At 44.6% G+C, this 17,009-nt stretch overlaps 1 protein-coding gene across 30 annotated transcripts in view; it reads right to left on the reverse strand.

Annotated features, from left to right (window-relative positions):
- DST (dystonin) overlaps positions 1-17,009 on the reverse strand; it is a 287,930-nt gene that overhangs the window by 252,461 nt on the left and 18,460 nt on the right. For 22 of the 30 annotated variants that reach the window (XM_005485986.3, XM_074538248.1, XM_074538255.1 and 19 more), the window contains exon 4: positions 2,785-2,992. In XM_005485986.3, coding sequence (XP_005486043.2) covers positions 2,785-2,992 — 208 coding nt within the window. Of the gene's footprint in view, positions 1-1,319; positions 1,738-2,784; positions 2,993-3,136; positions 3,341-17,009 lie in introns of those variants that run through there. The other 8 variants (XM_074538253.1, XM_074538252.1, XM_005485987.3 and 5 more) reach the window with 6 other exon arrangements.

Consider the following 17,009-nt stretch of genomic DNA (forward strand, 5'->3'; position numbering starts at 1 on the left):
TGGTATGAGAAGAAACCTTATTAAACCTAATTCTAGCAGGAAATAAAAGGTGATCCAAAGCAGAAAAACAAGCTTTCTCAGTGTTTATTTAAAAAGTAAACAGCCTACTAGCTCCAAAATTTTGCACAAATCAGATAGGCTTCATATAAGGACTTATAGGACTTAAGAAAAATGAGAGAATGGAATAAAGACATGGTTTTGAAGATGATGACAAACACCAAATGGTAATTATTTCTCAACCAAAATGCACTAATGCATTTGAGAACAGAAATGGTGCACATGCTCCATTGCTGCATTGACACAATGGGCAACAGACACAAAGGAGTCATTAGTCAATACTGCTAATGACACATGAAATTGCAAGTGACACCAGTATAAAGTACACACAGACCCAACAAGTTCTCATAGTCAAAATAACCATCTGTTGAGGGTTTATTATTCAAAATACTGCTACTAACAACACAAAATAAATAAAATCAATTATCAGTATCTTCAAATCAAGCTGTCTTAAAGTATGCCACTCCCATTCCCATCAGTGGAAACCATTTAGCAAAAATCTTCAGGACTGATTGAAAAATACGGCTGAAAAACTTCAGATATGAAACATAACATCTTATTCCCTAACGTTACAAAAGGACTCAGCACTGCAAATGTCAGCATATGCTGTGACATGCTGTAAAAACTGTTTCAGGGATGAAGGTTCAGTGTGAACAGTTAACTCCATCCATTTCGCACTTGGATTAAAATCAGAGCTGTAACACTTTTGATAAGCTTCAGATTTAGTACCAGCAAATGTACTGAAAAACAGCAGTGAATCATCCAAACCATCCCTTCTATCCCGATATCCTCAAGAAATCAATGCAATTTACATTTCTAGCAGGATTAATTTAGCTGCATACATCTTCACCCTGATAAATGCCTTTTTCCTTATTTTTCTGTATTCGATAAAAAAAAGACTCAGGCGCTACACAAACTAAGCTAATTCCTTGCCCTGGCCCAAAAAACCCCAAAAAAATAAACAAATAGGTAAAAATAAACCGAAGCTTTAAATATGAATGCACATCGAGACATAAATCCCCGTGTCCGTACCGCACTCAAAAAAGCGACTTTTAAACACGCGAGAGCGCCTGTCACACACTGGTGAGGTGACACGGTATTTATATCCATCGCTCACGCCGCCCACGTCCCTTGTCCCCAGACCGACCCTCGCAGGGACGCGGGGCCACCCATGTCCCCCACCTGGCCCCAGCGCCTCCCGGCTCCGCAGTCGCCACACCCGGCGTGGCAGGAGAGCGGCCGGGGGGGGAGCGCTGCCCTACCTTTGTATCTCTCTAGGACATCCTCGTAGGCCTGCAGGTACTCCTGCTCCTCGGCGTAGAAATAGGCGCCGGGGGAGAGGTAGCCAGCCATGGCCAGCAGCTCCCCTAGCCCAGCCCAGCGCTGCCCGCCGGTGCGGCTCGGGGCGGCCAGCAGCCTCGGGGATGGCACAAGAAAAGCCCCGGCAGCGGCGGGCGGGGGCGGCCGGGGGGCGGCGCTGCCAGCCCGGCCGAGGGAACGCCCCCGCGGGCGGCCGCTCGCTCGCTCGGGTTTCGGCAGCCGCCCCTCGGAGCGCGGAGGGGCGGCACCAGCCCGGCCTCCCGCCGCAGCCCCCGGCTCCAGCCCCATGGCCGAGGCACCGCCCGCGGGGCCGGCGGCTCCACCGCCGCCTCCCCCGAGACGAGGAGGGTGGCGGCTGCCGGGGCGGGGACGCGACGCGACGCGACGCCTGCAGCGCTGACGGTGCCGGTGGGGACACTGCACTCTCGGGCAGGGACCGAGCGGGGAGGGACCCCAGGCCGGCAGCCGGCGGGGCCGGGAGCTCCCGCAGTCCCGGCGGGGCGGGCGCGGCCCTGCCGCAGGTGTCACCGCCGCGCCTGCGTCCCCCCGCTGTCCCCCGGCGCTGACCCCGCTCCGCTGCGCTCCCTGCTGCCCTGGCCCGGCCCGCCGCTGCCCCGTCCTGCGCACCCTGCCCGCAGGGATCCGCGGGCGGTCGGGCCGGCTCCGCAACGCCCCAATCGCGGCTGCATCCTGCGACGGGTGGGAGCCTGGCTCCGCAGCGCTGCCCCCGCTAATAGCGCCGCTAGGAATGGTTACCCTGGGAAATGGTGTCCCGGCAGGGACACATGGAGACGCGCATATAATCGGGGTGGTTGGGGAGAACAACAGCGGTGTCCCCGGGGAGCACTGGGGACCGCCTCATCTTTCTGGGACTCATTTATAGGCGTTTTCCAGCTTTCGCCAGGGTGATGCGGACCTCCGCCCTATTTTCGACATCAATTGTCGCTGGGCCGCGGACCAGAGCCCTTTGGCGCCTCCAGCACACCGGCGCGGCTCCGCTCCGGTCCCCGTCCACCCCGAGCGGACAAAGCCCGGCGCTGGTCCCCCGCCCCTCACGGAGCATCATCGGCCGCCGCGGCCTCTCCGCGCTGCGGGCGGTCCCGCGGCGCTTCCAGCCAGGGCGGCCGGGGGCTGCCTCGGCCTTGTGGGCCGAAAAAAGCGGCGGCCCCGCTGAGCCGCCCCCGCCGCGGCTGCAGCCCCCGGCCGCTGATGCTTTTTCGCATGAAAGTTTAATGGGCGCACCTGCGCGTGTTTCGGCTCGCCTTCCACACGCATCAGTTCACCCAGCCGGAAAAGGCGGCCAAAGAGCTTAGTCACCGCCCGGCGGGGCCGCGCTCGGAAAGAGAAGGACGGGGGTCCCTGTGCCCCCGGCCGCCCCCTGCCCCGCCGCCCCCGGCCGCGCCTTACCGGCGATGCGCAGCACGGCCCGCTCGGCGGGGTCCAGCACGGAGCCGCCCTGGATCTTCCGCTTGGACCGCTCGTGTTTGGGCAGGTTCCAGGGCAGCGTGTCCCCCGGCGCCGGCGACACCGTCCCCGACCTCTGGCTGAAGTCCTCCTCGTCGGAGAAATCGGCGGAGGACGACATGGAGCATCGGTAGGACGCGTTGCCGGAGCTCTGCACGGGGAGACAGACAGACAGGGTGCGTGGGGAGCAGCTCGGGACGAAGGGCCTCAGGTGGCGCCGGCGAATACCCGCCCCGCGTGGCGTGGAAAAGCATCTCACGGGAAAAGGAGGATAGGGGAGAGGGCCGCCGCTCACCATTGGTGTGAATGTAGAGGGGGAAAGGGTGCGTGCGCGGCGTGCCGAGGGTGATCCCCCAAAAAATAGCCGGTCTTTAGCGGGACTGCATTTGGAAGGATGTCGGGCTAGAGCCGTGGCCTGCGGCTGGGCAACCAGCTCGCAAATGAGCCTCCCACTTCCCCAACAATAAACCCAGCAGCAACAACAGCAGAAAAAAAAAAAAAAAAGCCACCAACCTTCCCGGCTACAGATCGAAGGCTTTTGGCTCCCCCGCCAGGACAAGGGGAAGATTTGCCATCACCGAGCTACTGATAAATCCGCCCCCGGGACAGACCCCGGCCCGCCGGGAGCCGAGGCGGGCTCTCCATTCATCACCGCCCCGGGCTCCCCCTGCCCCCGCTGCCCAACGCGGGGCGAGGCCGGCTAACGGGACGGAGCCGCGGAGGGAAGGAACGAAGGAACACGATGCCCCAGAGCAGCCCCTCCGGGCCGCAGGGCACGATGGGCAACCTTAAGTCACACTTGCCAGGCAATTTCGGCAAACAAACTACTCATCTCGGTGTATAAACTGTATCCACTTTTAGGCTTCCCAGCTACTCGAAAAAGAGCTCTTCCGGAAACGTAAATAAACACTGATGCAGGGAGAGGACTGCTGCCATGTCTGGCTTCCCTGTTTATGTAAAGTGGGAAACGGAGATGTGTGAACAGTTCGGCACCGTGTTGAAATCTAAGGTACATCATTAAACACGTTATCAGGGCACAACGGACAGCAACGTGCTATTACTTTTACTCTGTAACTTCAGATTGAAGGGATTTGTGGTTTCTCCAAGGCACAACACAAGAAAATGATGGGTGTGATTTGTCATTTCATGTGGGAGCTACTGTTACAGCCCCTTTCAAAAGTGCAACCTGATGCTGATCCAATTATTTTAAGTTTTAGGTGTGTGCTGTTGTCAACTTTTGCAGGTGCAGTAGAATCATGGGCTCACATAATTGCTTGAGTTGGAAGAGACCTTTAAAGAGCAACTAGTTCCAACCCCCTTGCTGCGGGCAGGGACACCTTCCACTAGACCAGGTTGCACAAAGCCCCATCCAGCCTGGCCTTGAGCACTTCCACAGCTTCTCTGGGCAACCCGTTCCAGTGCCTCACTGGAACTTACAGTGAAGGATTACTTCCTTATATCTAATCTAAACCTGCCCCCTTTCAGTTAAAAACCAGCATATTTTGTTACACAGCAACAGCCCCATTCAACCATTCTAGAGTCCAGATTTGATATTAAGCCAGATAGTATTTTAGGCTTGTATTGCAACCCTTTTCTCAATTTTATTTTTTACTAAAGGGTACCTTTTCTTGAAGAAAAAAATTTTACAGTGATTGAGATATGATGAAATGTATTATTGTTGTCTCATTTATGTTTTTTTACTGTCAGCTGTCATGGGGGGTATTTTACCCATTTAAAACTCAGAATCTGCATAATCCAGAGAAACAACATGATGCACACTTTGCTCTGCATAAAATTAAAAAATAATATATAGTTAAATAATCTGTTATAATAAGAGATCACTTATTAGTGGTTTTTTGCATCTATTAGTGTTTTTCCTTCTATTAGTGTTTTATCCTCTTCACTTCTATCCCAACTCTCTTTTCTCCTTGTAGAGTACTCCATGGTGAAGTTTGAAATGTGTGAGTTGTGAGGGAGGGAGTGAATACATAAAACCAATTAACTGAATTCTTGTTCACTGTATTGTGATGTAGAGAGAGCAAAAGGGTAAGTGCAGAAGAACAGATTTGGCACTCAGTTTGTATAATAAACTAAAACTGGATCTCATAAAGCAGGATGGTCACATATAGGTGTCTTCCTGATAAGAGCTGCAAGTGCTCAGGTTGCTGCAGGGCACTGTGCTGTTCCAGCTGGGGCTACCAGGGCCTCTCATGTGCTTAGTCAGGGATTAGGTTCCTTGAGCCTGTCCTTAGCCCCAGATTTTGCCACAGAAGAGAAAGTGTTGCCTTTAATCCCCGTTCTGAACATCCTGCTTCAGGCCTGCACCTTCTTTTGGCTGAGCAGCAACCCTCAGTACCTCTGGATCACACAGACCCACAGAGACAGATTCTGACTTCCATCTTTTTCACCTTCTGCATTTCTAGCTTATAATATGAAAGTTTGAAAGAGACCAAACACAGTATTGTGAAGTGCTATAGCAATAGTTTGTTAGTATTTATGTAGCAGCTTGAAATATGCAAGAACAAAGTACAATAGCAATTGCTATTGAAGTTTTGGGGAAAGATCTCTCAACTCTCAGATTTATTTTCGAAAGTAAGCTATAAATTTTATCCATTAGGGTTTCCTTTTTTCAAAAGAGGCCTTCACAGCCCATTATTATATTTCATAACATCTCCTCCTACCTGTAGAAGCCAAAAGCACTGTTGAGTGGTTGTTCATTTTGCACCAGTCTACTGAGATGTCACTTTTAGGGAAAAGGAATCTGCCTTTTAGTCTGCTCTGCTACAATACTGGAAGATAAGCTGTGTGAAAAGACTCCACTCATATTTTATGAGAATCAAAATGAACAGGCACTGATTGAGCAGTCTTTAGCATCTGTGTGTATTACAATTAGCTATCTGCTTTTAGGTTATTCTACCTTAATTGATACATGCAGTAACCAAATGAATAATCAAAACCCACTTTAGCTTTTTAACTCTTCAATTACTATGTTGTTTCATTTTCAGAGCAATGTAGGAAGTTTAGAAAGGAATTTTTCATAACAACAAAATCTGGAAAACAATAAGAAATGTCAACTTCTGACTTAATGACAGTCTATTTTCTTATTTAGCATGGAGATGCTTCTGAGTAACGTGTCCACAGAGATATTGAACACCTAGGTATATTTACTTTGCTGCTCCAAAGGTGTTTATAACAAACTGAAGAGCTTTGCTTGAGTAAATTAAGAGCTTTGATATGAATTCTGTAACTGTTCCTCTTTTGCACACAGGCACTGTTTGTGTACCACTCATCCCACAGGGGTCTATGTTTCTAGCGTATTCATTTTCCATGATAGAGTTCTAAGTCCCAGATAAGCATTCCATTATCAGAGCAATATATTAAGCAGTTTAAAAAATAGGAAATAACACAGAACATCTGTAGTAGTACTCTGAAAAAAGTTCCTGGCCCATTAGGACAGCACTGGGGGGGGGGGGGGGGGAGGTTGTTATTTTCTGTTAAAATCAAAATATGTAAGGCACTTCTGTTATTTCTGTATAAATTACATGGCTGTGTGCAAGCGAAAAACATCAGTTAATAACACACAATGCTTTTTGGGGGCGGCAGGAGTGAAGTGTCTTTTATATCCCCTAAACTATTGATCATCCTTCCTTAGCCTACTCTTAGGGACTTAGCAAGGGTCAGGACTTGACTGCCCTTATCTTGAAGGCCTGTAAGGTCACAGCGCAGTTGCTGTCGCTGTTTATTCTCCGCCTGCCGTAGGGCCCTGCAGCCGGAGGCCTCTCTGCATGCCCGTGGCGGCTCCGGCGGAGCGGGCGGCATCCAGGGGCGAGATCCCGGCGGGCATCCCGGGCAGCACCCAGGGGCGGGATGCCGGCGGGGATCCCGGGCAGCTTCCAGCGGCGGGATACCGGCGGGGATCCCGGGCAGCACCCAGGGGCGGGATGCCGGCGGGGATCCCGGGCAGCTTCCAGCGGCGGGATGCCGGCGGGGATCCCGGACAGCACCCAGGGGCGGGATGCCGGCGGAGATCCCTGCACGGCCGCTGCCGGTGCCGGTGCCGCACGGGGGTGCACAGCGCTCACCAGTCCCGGAGCGGCGCAGAGCAGAGCCGAGCTCCCTCTGCCGCTGCCGGCGGGCTCCCGCACATCGGGCATTCGCAGGAGCCGCCTGAGTCAGGCTGGCAGCCGCGCTGAAAAAGCGAGCTGGTTTCCAGTAACGGGGGTGATTTCAAAGAAGCATTTCGTGTACTTCTTGTTAGAGGGATTCGGCCAAGTTCCAAGGCCGAATGATTTCCCCTGAGGAGGGAAAGAATTGCTGTTTGTCATGGGTGAGGCGCTGCAGAAGATCAGATAGAGAATGAGTGGAAGATGGTGTAGCTGGCAAATGGGTGTAGAGCATTGCACACCGCCAGAGAACAGGAAAGCACCTGGAAACAGGAGCTGAAAGGATCGAGAACAGCGGGGACTGCACACTGTCATTCCTGGGGGAGGGAAGCATTAGCCCAGGTCAGGTTTCAAACTCGGTCAGGCAAACCAGCTGGGAAAAGCTGATGCAAGGCTGATACCAAATTATCTTCATATTACAAAAATTTCTCAACCCTATGACACATCAGAGATTGTGCTGGCCAGCTGAATTCTAATCAAATAATTTGTACTTTCACATTTTATCTTTAAGAAGATTGTCTGCTGCAGTGAGTCCTTTCATGCTGTTTTTTGGAAGCTGTGGGAAGTATAGGTCAACACTGACTGACATTTAATTTTCAGTTTCGTTATGAGTTATTTATATTTCACTTATACTAAACTATCTCAGTATTCCTGGAATGTATTTTTTCTTTTATTATACTTATTGCAGGAAATGGATAAATATCAACAGAAATGAAGCACTAAAATAATGATTTTACTCAGTGTGTTTCAGAAAAATTCCTTTTAATTTAAAATAATTTAGAATATCAATTGAAAGTGAATGACTATTTTTGCCCTTTAACATCCCAGACTGAATGATATTAAAGTGGATCAACTTATAAAGTAAAATAACTTAAGAAATTTAAGACAAAATCTAGGGCAGCTGAATGTTCCCATTAGTAAATCTTTAGCACTTTAACCTGGGTAGATGATAATGAAACGCAGAACACAAAACATCCAATGTATGTAATCAGGCTATGTGAGTCCTTGGGACTGCATGTTGTCAGGAAAGACCAAAATTCAACACACAGACAAATTAAAGTACCAACAAGAGCAATGTAAAGCCAGTGATGATGAACTTTAAAAAACAATCACCAGTGGAGATGTAGATATAGGAAATTAATAATTTTCTTTGGTTCTGTGCCACTCACTTAAGAGGACATCCATATGTCCAAGTACCTATGTTATCAGGAAATATGGAAATTACTACAGAGTTTCTGGGTTTATATTTAATGTCATAAAGCAATAGGCAGAAAGCTGGAAGGCAAATACACTAAATCTGAAACTCCTGATCATCCAGGGTCTGGCTCTATGTTAAAGTGTCTTTGCAAACAGGTAGGCTTTTCAAACATCAATACAACACCCACCTGCTCTGTAGAGAGTACTTACATTCTTTCTTTCTAAAGGTAGGAGAAGATGGAAATAAGCATTGGGGGTTTATTCTATCATCCATGTTTTAGAACTAAACTTGAAGAGTCAATCCAGCAATTAATCAACATTAAACTATTTGAAAATACATATTCTTATAATTACACACATCGGTTTTAATGACGAAATGATAAGATTTTCTCTTATAAAATCCATTTTGAGTTTCTTTATCTTAAGTTTTCTTGCAAATATTTCCTTCCCAAGGTTTAATTTTCTTGAAAATTTTTAGTCAAAGCTGACTGAGAAGCCTGAGAGCAAGATCATGAAAACATCCAGTAGTTATTTGTAAAGACTAAAAAAATCCCAGTGATCTTTTTTGAGAAGACTGTAAGCTTTGGGATGGATACTTCAAATATGAATATGCTTTAAGCTAGACATAAGTCTTTTGCCATCTTTGTTAAAAATCTGTCTACATTTGTCAGAGTGATAAGTCTTTGAGGTATAAATATCATCTGCTATCCCTGGCATCAGGGAGTATAAAGTAAAGCTTTTAAAGTTTGTGTTTGATCTCTCTACTCTGACAGGAAAACTGCTGAACTTCCTGCTGTCTTGATTACAAGTGATCTTCTAGTTGCCACCTCAACCTTATTCCTGGTTTTTTAGGGGATTTTTGCAACAACAATGTTCATTTCCTTAAATAACCTTTTTGCTTCCCCAATGTATTCATAGCCTGCATCCCATCTCCTCTCACCTTCTTTTGGTTTTGCTGAGCAAGTGAACTTTTAGTCTCTTCTCACCTGCTAGCAGTTCTTTGCAAAGGTAGATAGCTCGATTTAACTATTCCTAGTGTTCAGGTAACTACCAATTTATTTTGCCAGACTTTTTTAAACAGGGCACAAATTTCTCAATTAAAATGTCTTCAATGTATCATCTCTGAAAAATCCCTTCATACTGGCACCCCCTAAACAGAGTCTCTCAGGGGTTTCAGATCTGCCACACCAATTCGCCACCATCACAGAATGACCAAGCAAATTTCACCCTCACAGCTCTTACCTCCACAGCTGGGACACCTACCATCCCCACCAAGGAGCTGATTCCAGCTTGGAGATCCAGAGGAAAAACTAATCTTTGCATTTAATCATTGCTGGCCATGGTTTCAGGCTGATGGCAGCGTGGACAAGAGGCATGGAGAGCAGGGCAAGGCAGGCCCAGGCCTGAGGCAGGAGACTCCTGCTTTGTGCTCTCCGTGAGTCGCGCAGGCAGCGGGAGGGGAAGAAGCCGTGATGTGAATGTGAGAGGACAAACACCGGAACCAGCACGCTGCAGGAAAGGGCTGCAGGAACACACCGGGACTGAGAGCCTGAGGGACAGACTGGCAGTCTGGGAGCTGCAGCTGGAAAGCATTCAAGGGAGCAGCAGGCTCTGTGCATAAGGACTACAGGAGAAATGGACCTGCAAGGAACTGTGGGGATCAGTGACCATCAGGGCTGGAGGAAGCGGACTGGGGAGAGCTCAGGGTCTGACATGCTGGCATGAAACTGGAGCTGCCTCTGCAAGAGGCTTTGAACAAGGCAGCTTAATGAACAAGGAGGGTATGAACTTGTGTGTGAAGGTTTCAGAGAAGACAGACTAGAGCCAAGGAATGGAGTATGCAACCAGGGGCCACAGGGAGGCACAGAAATCAAAGAGACAGCTGGAACAAATGCCTCAGAGCAATGAGAGCACTGACCAGGAGAACCTGGGAAGGGCTGTGACATGAAGGACTGAAACAAGAACTGGCAGAGCAAAAGCAGAAGAGCCAAGGTCGGCAGAGGAGTGAGGACTGGACAGCAAGGAAGGAGCAGAAGCAGGTCAGCAGCAGGCTGGAGGAGACATGGCAGAAACAGCCACACTTGGGAAGAATGAGCACAGACAAGCCCATTGCCCCAAGAAGCCTGGAAGGAAAGGGAAATTTCACCCCAACTCCAGCCATTAGCAAATAACTGAGAGTTCCTCTAGAAGAAACATACCTCCTCCCCTGCGCTACTGATTCATATGAGGAATACAAATGCCATCAGTCTCTCCCTGAAATGCAACAGAATTTTCCATATTGAAGTCAAAGTGTCAAAACCTGCCAATGTGCTACACAGCTGAGCTTTTCCACTTTGTTTTTAACAGCAGTGGGAAATTAAACACAACATTCCTGTTAAAGTACTTTTCTTAGGGCTGCAAAGTTAAGTACTAAAATGTTACCAAATCCCAGACTTCAGGTTCACCATGCAGCCTTGCTTCAGCCTGTTTATTTGTATATTACAATTCAGTCGTATTGATGTGATCATATACTACTACATCCTCAGTAATTTTCTTAATAAAAGTCTTGCTCTTATTTAGTGCAAATGATGGGTGATATTCACTCCACAAACAGTTGTTCAGTACTTTGTTTGTTATTCTCAGTTCAATGGGCAGCCCTAAAACTTAACTTACTTCATGCTATTCAAATACCAGTGTGAAGAAGGAACTATTATTTAATAGGCTGGGTTTTTGTTCTCATCACCACTCGAAGCAAAGTCAACCAGGAGGTCAATTTTTTTTTTTGCCTAGGTCAAATTGAGATGCCAGGGATCTGACTTTTAAGAGCCATTAATATTACATATCAATAATTCTCAGACTACAGCACTGAACACAGAGTTCAGTGGTGAATGGCAGTTTAAGAACTTCTATAAACCCAGCTACATTCTTTGATTTAGGCACTTAGAAAATGGAAGATAAAAATATGTTTTAAACCAGCTGTTCAGCTTATTTACAGTGTCCCTGTGCCCACCCTTCAATCTCCAAAGCAGCACTCTCTCTTTTTAAAGAAATAAGAGATCCTCTGTCTTCCTGCAATCTCCTGTTTTATTCATTTATACACTTTACAACTTCTGCAGTAGAACTCCTACACATAAGAGTCATCCTAAGAGCACCTCCACCCTGTGGTGAATGCAGAGTACATCCTGTGAAAAACCAGCATACCACCACACCATTAAAGCCTAAATGACAACGCAGATGCATAATCCACTGAATTACAGCTGCACGTGTAACCTTAATTCCAGTGCTTGATAATATCTGAACACTTGCCTCTGCCAAACTATTCTTTCAACATCATACCCATGTGTAGTGTTATATATAAATACAAATGGATAAGGGAGTCCCTTGCTATATAAAGATGTACTTTTATGTGCCACAGTAGGATGTTACACAATACAACTCTGAAGAGTGACTCTGGTGGCAGTAAAGGAAAAGGAAACATCTGCATTTAGACTATAATTACTATGCATCTGTGAGACAATTACTGGTCATTTTAAGTTGTGCAAACAACACTATCAACAAGATCAGAGCTGATTAATTTTTTAACCAGCTTTCAGCTACTGTACAGAATTTACCATTTATAATCACATACATAAAACATTTTTTCTTACAGTTAAGACTGCTAGCACATTTTAGCAGCTTAGGTTTCTATTACTAGCTCTCCCAGAAGGACACTGATTTATAAAAGAAAAATTCTGAAGAGCTAAAAATTCAATTTCTCACTGAGGCTATGCTGCATGCATGTAGTAAAATTTTATCAATGAACACAGAATCCCAGTTAATACAAATCATGGCAAAAAGGTGGCGGGACAAAAAAAAATCATTTTTCAAGCCAGAGTTTCACAACTCTGTTTCTTAGATACAACATTTGAATATTTTCTCTCATTCACTTCTAAATTAGTAGCAAGTGAGCTTCAGCTCCAAGGATGAAGGGTGCACTTTGACCCTCTTTGAACATTTTAGATGGAAGAAAGACTGGTTTAAGTTCTCATCCCATTTTCACTAAATAAGCATTTGCCCTGGGAATGAAAGTTGGCTCAGACAAAATAAAAATGGTATGAAATCAGCTCACCTATCAAGAAAAATCCTGCTATATTAGAGGGCTTTGCCCACAGTTACAGAATAACTTGCAATGGTGTACAGAAAAATAACAGATTTTATGTTATTTTCAACTATGTAACTTTAAATCTAAGTAAATATATTCAAAATAAGCATGACCTGTCACCACAGGGTCTATTCAAATGACCATAACCCTCCAAGTAAGAGCTAGCAGTGAAATCAGTTAAGGTGTTCTAAATACAGATTTGTACTGTTATTGCTATGCTTATTTCTTGGTTAACACATTTTTCCATTAATGCATTATGAATTATTAGCCCTATTGCAATTAACTTGTTTCTTTTGTACTATGTTTAATAGCTCTAGTACCTCAGTATAGGAAAAAAAGCACTGGAAAAACAACAATAATTTTAAATACCAGATCTAATTCTCAACATATCACTGTTGTATTTTAGGAAAAAGTAGCTCTAAAATAGGAATGCAATCACCTCCAGGGCCTAGTGAAACTCATGGCAATACACCTTTAAGAAATCCCTTCAAAAACCTGAACTGCCCAGGAGCTGGGCAGAAGGAGTGGAAGAAACAGGCAATTGCTGTAACGCAATGGATGAGCTGCAGGGTGGAGAGGGAAAAGCAGCCAAGAGGAAATGGGGAGCAGGCAGCAAGGGAGGAGCTCACAGAAACTGGAAGAGCAGCGGGAAAATGAACTCTTTGGGCAAAAGTGTTTATGAAGTATTTGTCAGTGAGGAGTTATTTGCTATAAGAAAAGCCATAAAACACAGCAGTCCAAAAAAGAGATGTAACAGTCGCTTGGAAAAAGAACTTACTTCAAACTCAACCTAATGGCCACTGAAAGCTTTCTCTTCATTTCAAACATGACTGGATTTAGCATTAATAGTCATATTTGCAAAGATTCTGTGCACCTAAAATAGGTTCCTTGAGATATTTTTAAAAATGTTTAAGATGGCCAGATGCTTAAGTCTTGTTAAAAAGTTTATGAAACAGTCACCTAATAAACTGTCAGGACCTTATCAAAATCCCTATCAATATCTTTAAAGTCTTTGTCCTGGTTTCAGCTGTGGTAGTGTTATTTTGATTCCTAGCAGCTGGTACAGTGCTGTGTTTTGGGTTTAAGGCAAGAGTAATGTTGATAACACACTGATGATTTAGTCATTGCTGAGCATGGCTGACACTTCAGCAATGACTCTTCACCTTCTCATGTTGCCCTGCCAGCACAAGCAGCTGGGAGGGGACACAGCTGGGACAGCTGACCCCAGCTGACCGAGGGGATGCTCCACACCATGTGGCATCGTGCTGGGCAACAACACTGGGGAGCTGGCTGAGGGTGGCAGCCTCCTGTTCAGGGACTGCCTGGGCATTGGTCACTGGGTGCTGAGCAGCTGCACTGGGCATCACTTGTTTTGTACATTGTTTCATAATTCTCATTATTTTCCCTTCCTATTCAGTCTGGTTAAACCTTCTCTCTACCCACAAGTTTTACCTTTTTCTTATTCTCTTCCCCATCCTACTGGGGGCAGTGAGCAAACAGCTCTGTGATGCTGTTCGTGTTTAGCTGCATGCCAGGCTTAACCATAGCTGTCTTTAAAATGAAAAAAATGCAGTTCTTATTTCTCTTTTTATATGGATTCACATGTTCCCTGTGTTTGTTCCTTATGGCTGTGCTCAGATTGTCCTGAGAGAGAACCCAGGCACATGCGTGTGTGTGTGCACATGTGTGTGCAGAATCTGACAGCTCACAGCCCTTCCATACGTTTGAGAACATTGATATAATGTTAATAAAAATGCTGAAAGTGAAAGATGGCATGGTAGTGTTTTGCCAAGTTTGCTTCTAAATGCAATTCACAAGAGACACAATCCAGCATGAGCAGACATCTCCAAAAGAAAGAAGATATGAATGCAGCCTATGGATTAAATAGCTAATAGTTGGGAATAACCACGTCTGGGCAGAGTGATGGGTAATATTTGCAGCTCATGTTTTAGGACATTCAAATAGCATCTAAAGGACATAGTGGTACTGGAAAAATTAGTACATAACATCAGAGTAAGAATAAATAGAAATTAATGAAATTAATATTATTTAATGAGACATATTAAAAACTCCTAAAGGGCCCTGTAGAACTACTTTATCCATATGAAACAAATATTCTTAAGGTGTCAGAAATGTTTGACTTCTGGAACTTCTATAAATTATTTGGTATCAGATATTTCAAAAAACTCCTAAGTATTTTTCAGACATAACTCTAATACTGATTTTCCCATAAGTTTTAAGGCTTAAATACAACATATAAGTAAACCAGGATAACTGGAAAGACTGTGAATGAGACAATTAATGGTTTTACATGCATTAAAAATTGATCAAACTTGGTTTTCATGGTTTCTTTATCAGGGTATTCATAGTGCAAGTTTCACTTTGGCCATGGTATTAGTCTCAGTGGAGCCAAATGAAGCTGTCCACATCAGGGATTTTTCACATGTGACCTCCCAAATATCTGACCTTTCTCTGTTTTCCTTGTAGTGACTTATAGTGATGCTGCACCCACTCCTAAGGAGCTAAATTGCTTCAGCAAAGGCCAGTCCTTAAATAATTAGAAACAGGTAAATTAGGAGACCCTGAGGAAAATGTAAAATCAGCAGTGCTTCTGAGATTATTGTTTGTCATCAGTTTATTCTTTGTAGGTTATTTCAGAGATACTTTTCTTTGTAACAATATTCACTAGTAATCACCTCAATACACGGTGTTGCTACAGTTCTGGGGCAAAATAGATCTTTGGGTGTGTGTAAAGTACAAGGCTTTTGAGTAGAAAGAGGGCTTTCACATCTGAAAGTGAAGAAAACTGGTTTATTTATCACCCTGTCTCTGCGGTCTCATCTACTATGTCTTGGAGTGATCATGACAAACAAAACTGCAGATTTCAGTACTACATGTCATGATTGTAAATAATCCTGGTAATAAAGCTGCATGAGTCATTTAGGAGCCCTTCAAATCATTTAACAATGGAGATGTCAAAAGATGCTGCTTTGACATCATCTCTTTTCAATTATGTTCATGGTCATACAAACATTGTTTGGCAGAGCTGTACACCCAACTGACCCCACAGCTCAGGAGCCACATCTGTTTACACAAACTCAAGGCCACCTATGAATAACTTGCAGCATTTTATACTTTGCTTCAGAGCAGAAGCACTATTTAAAATATAGACAGTATTTTCAAAATGCTTGTATAAGAACTCTCAGTTTAACATCTGCCCTGGAGAAGTATTGCTAGGCAGCAGCATGTTCACAACAAGAGATGTTTGCACATCCTTCCACACTTTCAGAAAATTTAACAGAATCAGGTACCCAGTTTGTGAAAGGAGCAATATGAAACACTCCCTTGATTTGCATGCAATCACACCAGCCTAAAAAACACAGTTCTGTTTGTTCTCAAGATTTCTCCACTGTGTTCAAAAATTCAAAGCACAAGTCAGTAGCAGGTATGTGTACTCTCCTCCATAAGAAACTGAAGCAAAGCTGTCACCTATAGAGAATGTCAGCACAAATAATACAGCCGCTAATGAGAGGGTGACCTGGAGGGCATAACAATGTGTCCTACAAGGGGAAGCCTCAGCACTAGGTTCATGTTGCACTAGAATAAGATAAATAAAAATGAAAATGGCTTATAAACTCTTTGACAAGGATCAGTATTAGCACAAAATATATTTAATATCCCCATTAACAACTAGGAAGGTGTAAAAAAACCATTACATTTTCAGAGAAAACTAATGTTCTATTTCTGCAAACATCTCCTCATGCAGATATTCAAGTGGAGTAATTATTGTCTTCAGCGGGATTACTCCCATCCAAACAATTACAACTCATTTAGTTCTGACAAGATCAGGAACAATACTGGAAAGATCTCAGATTGCTATGCAGGAAGTAAAAAATAATACAAGCAAATTCAGATAATTATAGCAGCAGCTAGGAAACTGCAAAACAAGATTCAGACACAACAAAACCAACCAAATACAAAATAGTCAAACTTAGCAAGAATAAGAAAGCCTAGCATCTAAATATCCACCAGAGCCTTAAATGAAATATCTGAAAAGTCTTTATGCATATATCTTAATATGACAACAAAACAGGCTAACATATTTCAGGACTTTAAATTTTGCTGGAGCAAAGGAAAAGCTTTCCCTAAGTTTCTTTTATAGTTACTTTGGAGATATCATTCTTGTCAGAAAAAAAGGGGACAAAAATGTGTTAGGAGGGGAAAAAAATAAAAAGGAGAACTGTTTTATGAGGAGAAATTATATCTTCTGGTTGGCAGACATCATACAGGACTTTTTTCAAGTGATGACTCAGCAGAATATGGCCATAATGTAAACATCAAGACAACATATTATTTATTTAGAGTGGTTCAAGTGGGCAGAGCTAGGAATGTCAGGGGGAAAAAGGGGAAAGAAATTATGCAGATTAACAAGAGCATTTCTGGCACTGAATCATGTAAAACCATACAAAGATGAAGGTCAAAAGTCTCTCAGCTTCAAGACACTGAGACTAAGTGGGATGAAGATGTAACAAACTGCAGGATGGACATCCTGGTGACTGCCTGGAACTTCACAACACTGCAGTGATTTGTCATGGCAATGGCATAAACCTTACTCACCCTGTCACCATGGCATTAATAATACACTCAAAATAACTTACAATGTCCATGAGGAATTAAATTGGTGACTT

This window comes from Zonotrichia albicollis, chromosome 3 (assembly GCF_047830755.1).
Source record: "Zonotrichia albicollis isolate bZonAlb1 chromosome 3, bZonAlb1.hap1, whole genome shotgun sequence".
Classification (NCBI taxonomy): domain Eukaryota; kingdom Metazoa; phylum Chordata; class Aves; order Passeriformes; family Passerellidae; genus Zonotrichia; species Zonotrichia albicollis.